General features: G+C 33.7%; 1 protein-coding gene across 1 annotated transcript in view; it reads left to right on the top strand.

Moving 5' to 3' along the window:
• Nucleotides 1–29: 29 nt before the first annotated feature.
• Nucleotides 30–9,348, top strand: part of nclb (PWP1 homolog no child left behind) — a 55,376-nt gene continuing 46,057 nt past the window's right edge. The window contains exons 1-2 of the mRNA XM_035368068.2: nucleotides 30–186; nucleotides 267–325. Coding sequence (XP_035223959.1) covers nucleotides 124–186; nucleotides 267–325 — 122 coding nt within the window. The 5' untranslated portion in view covers nucleotides 30–123. The remainder of the gene's footprint in view (nucleotides 187–266; nucleotides 326–9,348) is intronic.

Raw genomic sequence — 9,348 nt, 5'->3', positions numbered from 1 at the left:
ATTTTACCTCCTAGCTCAAAGACCGAACGTCGCAGTGCACTGCAAAAGTCTTTTCGTCTGTTTATTTCGGTGCGAATACACGTGTGTTATTTTTTTAATTTGTATTTTTGAATTCGTTACGAAATGAATTTTGTGCCTTGTTTGACATGGATTCCACAAGGAGTGGCAAAATCTAAACCTGATAAAGTATTTTTTCATTACTTTTTAACGTTCATATTTATGTTTTTCCAAATATATTTTACTCATTCCTAAAATTTTCTTATTAGCTCCAACTGTCGCCAGAAGAATTGAAAAAGATAGTTCAAGAAACAAAAGATATTTGCGGGTAAGAAGAAAATTCTTTAAATTTTAGGTCATACTGAATGTTATTACCAAGCTTTGTAATTTTAATACATTTAATTGTTAAACTCTATATAAACTTGTGTATCTGTATGATATGTATATATCTCTCTGAAGACCATAACGCCCCAGACGGCTTTCATTCAAACGGCCGAAATTTTGATGTTGTTTTCTTTCCTCCGCTAAGGTATTAAGTAGCAGGTGCAGTTTCCCCAAATACATTGTATCAGTTTATTGCAGACAACTTTCCCTAAAAGGATTTATTTGTGATTTCTTATCTTTATTTGTTCGAAGTAGAAGGGATGTCATTTGTATATGTCACTCTTCTGTGTGTGTTAATGGATGGGCAGGGGAGGAAATTTCTGCAACTCTTTGGGGTCTGATTAATGGCTAGACACCCAATTTAGAAAAATAAATTCTTTAATTAATCAAAATATGTACATTACAATAAGTAACAGGAATCTTGGTGATGAGTAAAACGCGTACATAAACTTGTAAAAACAGAAGGCGAAAGTTCTCTTTTGCAGTCGCGCAGAGATGGTATTCTTATTGTGTATGTGCGAAGAGGAGAACTCGAAGCGGGGAGGTAGCCCCACACCATCTCCCTTCCTGGAAAAAGAAAATCCGCTAAAAATCTAAAAAAAAAAAAAAAAAAAGAGGAAAAAAATTAGTCTTCCACAAATCGTTTGGGGAAGTGGACATGGCGTCCTGAACGAGTTTGATAATTTGCTTTTGTAGAAGCACTTTTTTTCAAGTGGCTGTTTATTTACTGGATAGGTTTGTTGCTGCAATGAGGCCTTATACACATCAGTTGAACTAGGAGGTTCAGATACATCATCTGGGACTAAATAAGCAGGTTTTACTCTGTCGATAGACACAGTGATATCATGTCCTTGTTTACATATGATAAAAGTTTTATCACCACATCGAAATACTTTGTATGGACCCGTGTAAGGTGTATGCAAGGAAGGTTTTACCGTATCTACACTTAGAAAAGCATGAGAACATTTATCCAAGTGTTTATACACAAAGATCTGTTTTTTAGAGTGATTGGTAGTAGCAGTCAGGCGAAGATTTTCTAGATTATCATTCAATTTTATAGGAAATCACTCCTCGGAATGTTGCTGTCAGGAGGCATAAAGAATTGTCCCGGAAGACGCAAAATTTGGCCATACACCAGTTCGGCTGGAGAGCAGTTAAGTTCCCTTTTGAAAGCAGTCCGAAGTTCCAAAAGAACTGAAGGCAATGCAATAGTCCAGTGTACAGATGTGTGACACATTATGGATTGTTTGAGGGGTCTGTGCCACCTTTCAATGATGCCATTGGCTTGTGGGTAATACGCGGTGGTGTGAGAAAGGCGAATACCAAAATTCCTTGCTAGTTCTCGAAAGAGTTCACTACAAAATTGGCTTCCACGATCAGTGGGGATCTGAGCAGACACACTGAATCTTGAGATCCAGCCTTGGAAGAGGTCCAATCAAATCTATATTGATATGAGAAAAATGTTCATCTGGAACTATAAAAGTAGTTAAATGAGAGTGTACATTTAGCCTTTTGACATTGTAGGCAAGTTTTAGTGAAGTTCGCGACATCCCTTTTTCATTCCGGGCCAGACAAATCGGTCACTAATTAATTTCAGCATTGCTTTAGGTCCAGGATGGGAAAGATTAGGCAGAGCTGAAAAGACAAGTTTTCTATGTCTGGAACAAAAGGACAGATTTTACCATGTGAAATGTCGCAATACAGTTCTATAGAATTCTCAGGCATTTTTATCTTCTTTAATTGCAGAACTGGATTTTCTTTTTCTAAAAAAGATTGGAGTACAGTGTCACTCTTGTGCTTTCAACATAGATTCGTAGTTAATAGGAATGACATTAGCAACCATTTCGATGCGCGAAAGACCATCGGCTGGTCCATTTTCTGCACCACTCACATGTTGAATATCAGTAGTGAACTGGCTGATAAAATTAAGTTGATTAATTTGTCGAGGTGAGAGCTTGTCATACTTTTGGGAAAATGCTTTTTTGAGTGGTTTATGATCTGTAAATACTTGAAAGTTCATACCTTCAAGCAGATATCTGAAGTATTTGATAGCGGCAAATATTGCCAACAGTTCTCGATAGTACATGCTGTACTTTTGTTCTGTATCACTCAATTTTCTAGAGAAAAATCCTAATGGTTCCCATGTTTGAGCACCGAGTTGTTGGACGCAAGCACCTATGGCTTTGTCTGATGCGTCGCACATGAGAGCAATTTTCTTTTTTGGATCTGGGTGGACTAAGCTTGTAGCCTGTGTCAGAAGCTGTTTACACAAGTCAAAGGCTGTTTCAGTGTCTATTGACCAATTTAAAGGTGTTTTGTCATTTTTCTTACAACGTCCGAGCATACCATTTACAGAGTTGCCAACTCTCCCGATTTTCAACCACTATCCCGCCAACCTGATTTACAATATATTTCTCCTGACTTTTTCTTATTCTTAATTTCTCATTATTTTTATGGAACTTGGCTTAATACTTTGTTATATGAACAAAAAAAAAAAGTGATTTTGGATGTCTGAAAGCAATTGAATTTTATCTAGATTATATCTAAAACAAAACTTTGCGAATCAGATGAGAATTTCTGCTTTGTGAGTGAGAGCATACGTATCCAGAAACGTCGTTCTCCAGTTCTCCAATGGGTATAAAGCTCCACTGCGTGTCATCTGCCATATATCGGCCAATGAGCACAATGCAAGCTCAAAGCTGTTAGTTGTATGTTCTTTAGTTATTTCATTCATCTTGTCCTGAGTTGTGTGAGTACACGTGCCTTCGGGAAATAGTTTTAGAAATTATCATCTTTTGTTATGTCTGTGAGAAAGGTGAAATACTCGTGTACGTTTCAAAAATCGTACACAGTTGACTTTCCTTTTATTATTTCCTCAAGGAAATGTAATAAATTTGCGATGTGTCCTGTCTGTCGTTGCGATTTTTCGCTTTCACATGGTGGAAGGGCGGATGTTCTCAAACATGTGCGTACACAAAAACACAAAGACAACATGAGTTGTTTTGAAAAAAACAAAAAATTAAATTTTTCTTTGGAAACAAAGGACCGAAAATTTATTATTGCAGAATGTCTGTTCTCTGCCTTTTTACTAGAGCACAACCTGCCACTGAATGCATCAGATCACATTGCAGCTTTATTTAGAAAAATTTTTCCCGATAGTGAAATCGCTAAGAAATACTCAAGTGCAAGGACCAAAACATGTACAATTGTTAAGGAAATGGGTTTGAAAAATAAATCTTTAGTTATTGATTGCATTAAAACTGCTCCGTCCTGCCTCTTTATGAATGGAAGCAATAATACCGATTCAAAACTGTATCCAATTGTTCTTTTTTTAATCCAGAGTCTTCAGAAATTAAGTGAAGTTTACTTTCTGTCCCCACTTTAGAAGGACATTCGACAGGCTTTGATATAGCACAGCTAATTATTAAAACTTAAAAAGAAAATGCAGTCCCTCTTGATAATTTGCTGTGCACTTGGTGCTGATAATGCACTAGTAATAATAGGCTTGAAGACTGTTGTTGCAGGCATCTTAAGAAAGGAAAATTCAGATTTCCAGATTATGAGGTGCACCTGTCACCTCTTAAATTTAGCAGCTGAAAAAGGGGCAGCTTCTTTACCAATAAATGTAGATAAACACATTGTTGATATTTATTATTATATTGGAAGGAGTTCTAAAAGGAAGGAAATATTGAAACAGTTCCAACAGCTGCATAACTAATATTAGTGATGACGCATTAGAAAAACTTTTATTAGCGAAAGCAAGCCTACGTGGCAATTGCTATGAACAAAATTAAAGTTTCTTAACAAAAGCAAAATCTGCCACTGTTCATAACATTTGTCTGAAAACTGATTAGTCTTTTTTTTTTTTTTTTTTTTTCCTTAAACGATGCAAGTAATAAAAATGTTTTTTATGTGTAAGGTATTTTTGTGTTGCTTGCATTTAAGAATTAGTAACTTTTTAAAGTTAATTCGTTATTAAAAACTATATTTTTATCATTTAAAAAGTCTTTTTAACATTGTGAAAAATCTCCTGATTTCTTAAAAAAGTCTCCTGATTTTTGAGTGTGATAGGTTGGCAAGTTTGCATTTAAAGGAAGTTAAACTTCAGCAGCATGATTTAAATATCTCCTATGGAAATTAAGAATTCCCAAAAAATGTTTCAGTTCATTAACAGTTTTGTGTTTGGGAAAATATGGGATAACTTTAATTTTCTCTGAGGTAAAGGAATGATTCCATACCATAATGTGACATAAAAATTTTACGCAATCTACAGCAAATGTGCATTTAGGAAGGTTGACAGTCAAATTATGACTTTTCAACCTCTTAAAAACTTCTTTGATATGAAGTATATGTTCATCGAGGGATGATGAAGCAATCAAAATATCATTTATATAGGCAGAACAGAAATTTAAATCTGACATAATTTGATCGAGTAATCTTTGCATGGTTTTGTGCAGCATTATGTAAACCACATGTCATGTAGTTGAACTCAAATAATCCGAAAGGGGTTTGCCGTTTTTGGTATCTCCTCTTTATTCATTGGTGCCTGGTAATATGCCTTGTTGAGGTCTAATGTTGAAAAAACAGTTTTATTGCCCGAATTAGATGTAAAGTCATGTAGATGTCTAATTGAATAATTATCTGGAACGGTGATTGAATTTAATTTACGGTAGTCTCTACAAGGCCACCAAGACCCATCCGGTATTTTTACCATGTGCAGAGGACTACTCCAGCAGCTTTTAGAAGGGCTACAAATACCTTTTTGCACTAAATAAGTGAATTTTGCTTTTGCGGCAGCCAATTTGTCCTAGCCTTAGCTGCTACTGGAGAACCTTTAGTTTTGATTGTGTGCGTAATTCCAAGGGTATTGTTATCCAAATTCTGTTTTAAAACATCTTGAAGCAGAGAATCATATATTTTAAGTAAATCATTAAACACATGTAACAGTTGTAAAACTGTAATTTTGGGTACAGTATCCCATGATATCTTGTCATCTGACTCAATGTTAGTCATGCTGTCAATTAATTTTTTGATTTCAAATTAACAAGAATACCATAATTACTTAAAAAGTCTGCACCCAAAATTGGTCGCGAAACATTAGCAATAGTAAAAGGCCATGGAAAAATTCGGCGTAGACATATGTCTAAATTGACTAAACATTTTCCATATATATATCAATTTTGGTACCATTTGCTGCAATTAAATTGAACAATGATGTTGGTTTAATCAGTTTTGTGGAGTAGGAGGTAAAACAGACAATTTAGTGCCTGTGTCAAGCAAAAAGTGTGTTCTTAAAGATTTTTCATATACAAGGAGACGACAATTATTTTGGCGTATGCCGTTCGTCATCACACACACTTGACCATCTAGTTTTTCTGATTTAAAAGTGCAAGGTTTGTTGCATTTAACAGCTATTTTGCCAAACTTTGTGTGGTACCAACACATGGATGTGTTTTTGGTTTGTTTAGTTGTAGGTAAGGATCTAGATCTAGAATTAGAACGACCACGGGAGTGAGATCGAACACGAGAGTACAATGTAAAAAGTTTATCTACTTTTTGTATTTAAATCAGATATTTATTTCTGTAAATTATCTAAAGCATCACTTGTATCAGTAGAATTAGTTACTTTTGATTTCACGTGCACTGCATGAAGCTGAGTAGGACTTCTGATGTCAGAGATTTTATCAGCAATAGCTGCTAATTTTTTAAGTTTGATATCAAAAGAGGCCAATATGGCTTGCATCTGGGCCGGAAGGCGTTGAAGCCACAATGATTTTAGTAATTCAGTTCCGACAAGAGGTCTCGCCAGTTCTTGCATTTGTCAGAGTAAAACAGGTGGGCACTAGTCACCTAAATCAATGTCTGGTTGATCTTTGGATTATGGTAACTTGGCGAAAATTTGGCGACCAACTCTGCTACAGCATTCCTCTATTTTTTTTTCACCGCCATTTTGTCTTCATGAAGTAAAGACATGTTTCTTTTCTTTTTATTTACTCAACACTTTTTCCAACAATCTACTAGCCGAATTACACTTATGCTAGAAATTTTACGTAACAAAACTGCTTAATCATAACAAATATTAACTGCAAAATTGGGAAAAAGTGCAGAATTGCAAACTCCTTGCGCGTTTTTCAGAATAGCACATACACATAAACCATTTACACGTCGACTTATTTTTACTTAAAAAACATCCCAGAATTGCACAAAAATGGCATTGCACACACTCTTAACTTTATCCATCTACATTACTGTTTTCTCATAAATTACAAAAATTTGCACAAAAATTTTCTTAATCTTTAAACTCGATAAAAAGCACATATATGAAATTACCTGATCGCGAAAAAGTACATACCCTTTCCAAGGATGAACATTTCCACGTATAAAATAAATAAAATATCCAAAAGCTTTTACCTCTAAATTATCTATTATATTATAAATGTCACTAATGAATTTATACACAAACATTAAAAATAGTTACAAATACTTAGTGTCAAATATTTAAATTATTTCCATACACGTTTACTTCAACTGAAACGTATACCAAATTCCTACAAACATAAAATTCACAAAATAACTATCATTTAATTAAAATATTACTAAACCATGTACACGTCAACTTATTTTTACTTAAAAACACATCCCAGAATTGCACAAAAATGGCATTGCGCACACTCTTCACTATATCCATGTACACTGCTTTTTTGTCATAAATTAGAAAAATTTCATGAAAATGCATGAAAATTTTGTGAATCTTTAAATCCGGTAAAAAGCACATATATGAAATTACCTCATCGCGAAAAAGTATATACCCTTTCCAAGGATGAACATTTCCACGTATAAAATATCCAAAAACTTTTACCTCTAAATTATCTATATTATAAACGTCAGGAACGAATTTATACACAAACATTAAAAATAGTTACAAATAATTAGTGTCAAATATTTAAATTATTTCCATACACGTTTACTTCAACTGAAACGTATACCAAATTCCTACAAACATAAAATTCACAAAATAACTATCATTTAATTAAAATATCACTAAACCATGTACACGTTGACTTATTTTTACTTAAAAAAACATCCCAGAATTGCACAAAAGTGGCATTGCGCACACTCTTCACTATATCCACTGCTTTTTTCTCATAAATTAGAAAAATTTCACGAAAATGCATGAAAATACTCAACGTATACTACTCAAACGTATTCCAAAATACTACAAATATATAACTCACAAAATCATGATCATTAAATTAAAATATAATTAAATTTAAAAACACTACTTAAAATATAAATAAGCACATACATTAAATTAATAAAAATTAGATTACAATCCTAATTACTTTAAACTAAATCATTGCTAATAATAATTTTCCAATAATACCACATTAATTTATTTACTCCTTACATTTAGAACAATGCATAAAAATAATATCCTCAAATGATTAAAAATACTAACTTACCTAATCTTCTTCAGAATCTTCATAACGTGGCTGCAGTACTACTGTTAATTTCTAAATCCTAAATCCAGTAGTCAACTGGAAGTCTATTCACCAAGTAATAAGAAATTAATAAGATTTCACCTGTACTCAAACTACTTTCAGCAAACCACATACCCTTCCTTACACTCCTTTTCACAAAATGTCCATTTTCACCATATTTCTTGCACCGCCATTTAAACTTAACTGTAATATCCTTCCTTTCACACAATCTCAACTTATTATTATTATCAGATAAACGCATTAAAAATTTAGAATTCACTTTACATAGCGCCATGCAATCCGAAAACTAATCAACACTATTTCACACAACACACAATGAAGCTTAATACAAAATAATTTTTCCAAATTAACCCCCTTTTCCAATTAAAGAACTGTAATTCGTCCATTAATGTCACATGACATATCTCATGATCTCTCATTTCCCTCACACAAAATAATGCGTAATTGGAACTGAGTGCTTCTCACATTATTACCAAAGTCCTAGGTAGTAACCTTTATCGCCTCCAAAATGTCACCAAACTACCAGTTACCATATTCCAAAGATCAGCCCAACGTCTCTCAAAAGTTTTTTTTTTTTTTTTTTTTTTTTTTTCATTTTTATTTTTGTTCTTCAAAAGTCAGAAAATATTTCAATTAATCTTTTTTTAAGAGTGTCATAAGCATCAATAACCAGAGGAGGATCAATTATTACCTGACTTAAGATGTCAGTCTTGATGTGGCCTACCACTATATGGTATTTTGTGATATCGGCAGTTATCCCACTATTAAAGAACTGGCTTTTAATCTGGCAAAACCAAATACTTGGATTATCTTTCCAAAATGGCAGTACTTTAACTGAGATTCTGTTGATTTCAGGTGCTTGCGTTGAAACGATAGTATCGTCGTTAACAGGCATGTTCGAACGATTAAAAACATGTTCTTCTTAATGCCACCAATCACATCCGGGTCACCAATTTAGAGTCTGATTAATGGCTAGACACCCAATTTAGAAAAATTAATTCTTTAATTAATCAAAATATGTACATGACAATAAATAACGTAAACCAGTAATGAGTAAAACGTGTACAAGAACTTGTAAAAACAGAAGGCAAAAATTCTCTTTTGCAGTCGCGCAGGGATGTTACGCATGCGCAAAGAGGAGAACTCGAAGTGCCGAAGAAATGTGGGAGGGAGGTAGCCCCACAACTCTCTAAAACCATTTCGGGTGGTTCAGTATTTTAACATACAGTTTGGCAAAGGCTTTGGTTTTCAAAGAATTAAATATACACTAGTCCCACGAACTTGACATAATATGGACTAAGTTTATATGGTTGAGTTTTATGGAATAAGGAGTGGATTTTTCAGAACTTGTAATATTTAACTGTAAATTACTCTAGACATTTGTAGCACAGTACGGCATACAATTAAATTAATGTTGATATTTTTATGTCATGTTCTAGCAATATAGGAGTCATAAAAAGAACAA

This window comes from Stegodyphus dumicola, chromosome 3 (assembly GCF_044657685.1).
Source record: "Stegodyphus dumicola isolate Sdum_Otavi_A_Nest chromosome 3, ASM4465768v1".
In the NCBI taxonomy this organism is placed as follows: domain Eukaryota; kingdom Metazoa; phylum Arthropoda; class Arachnida; order Araneae; family Eresidae; genus Stegodyphus; species Stegodyphus dumicola.
This window is presented reverse-complemented; position numbering and strand designations above follow the sequence as displayed.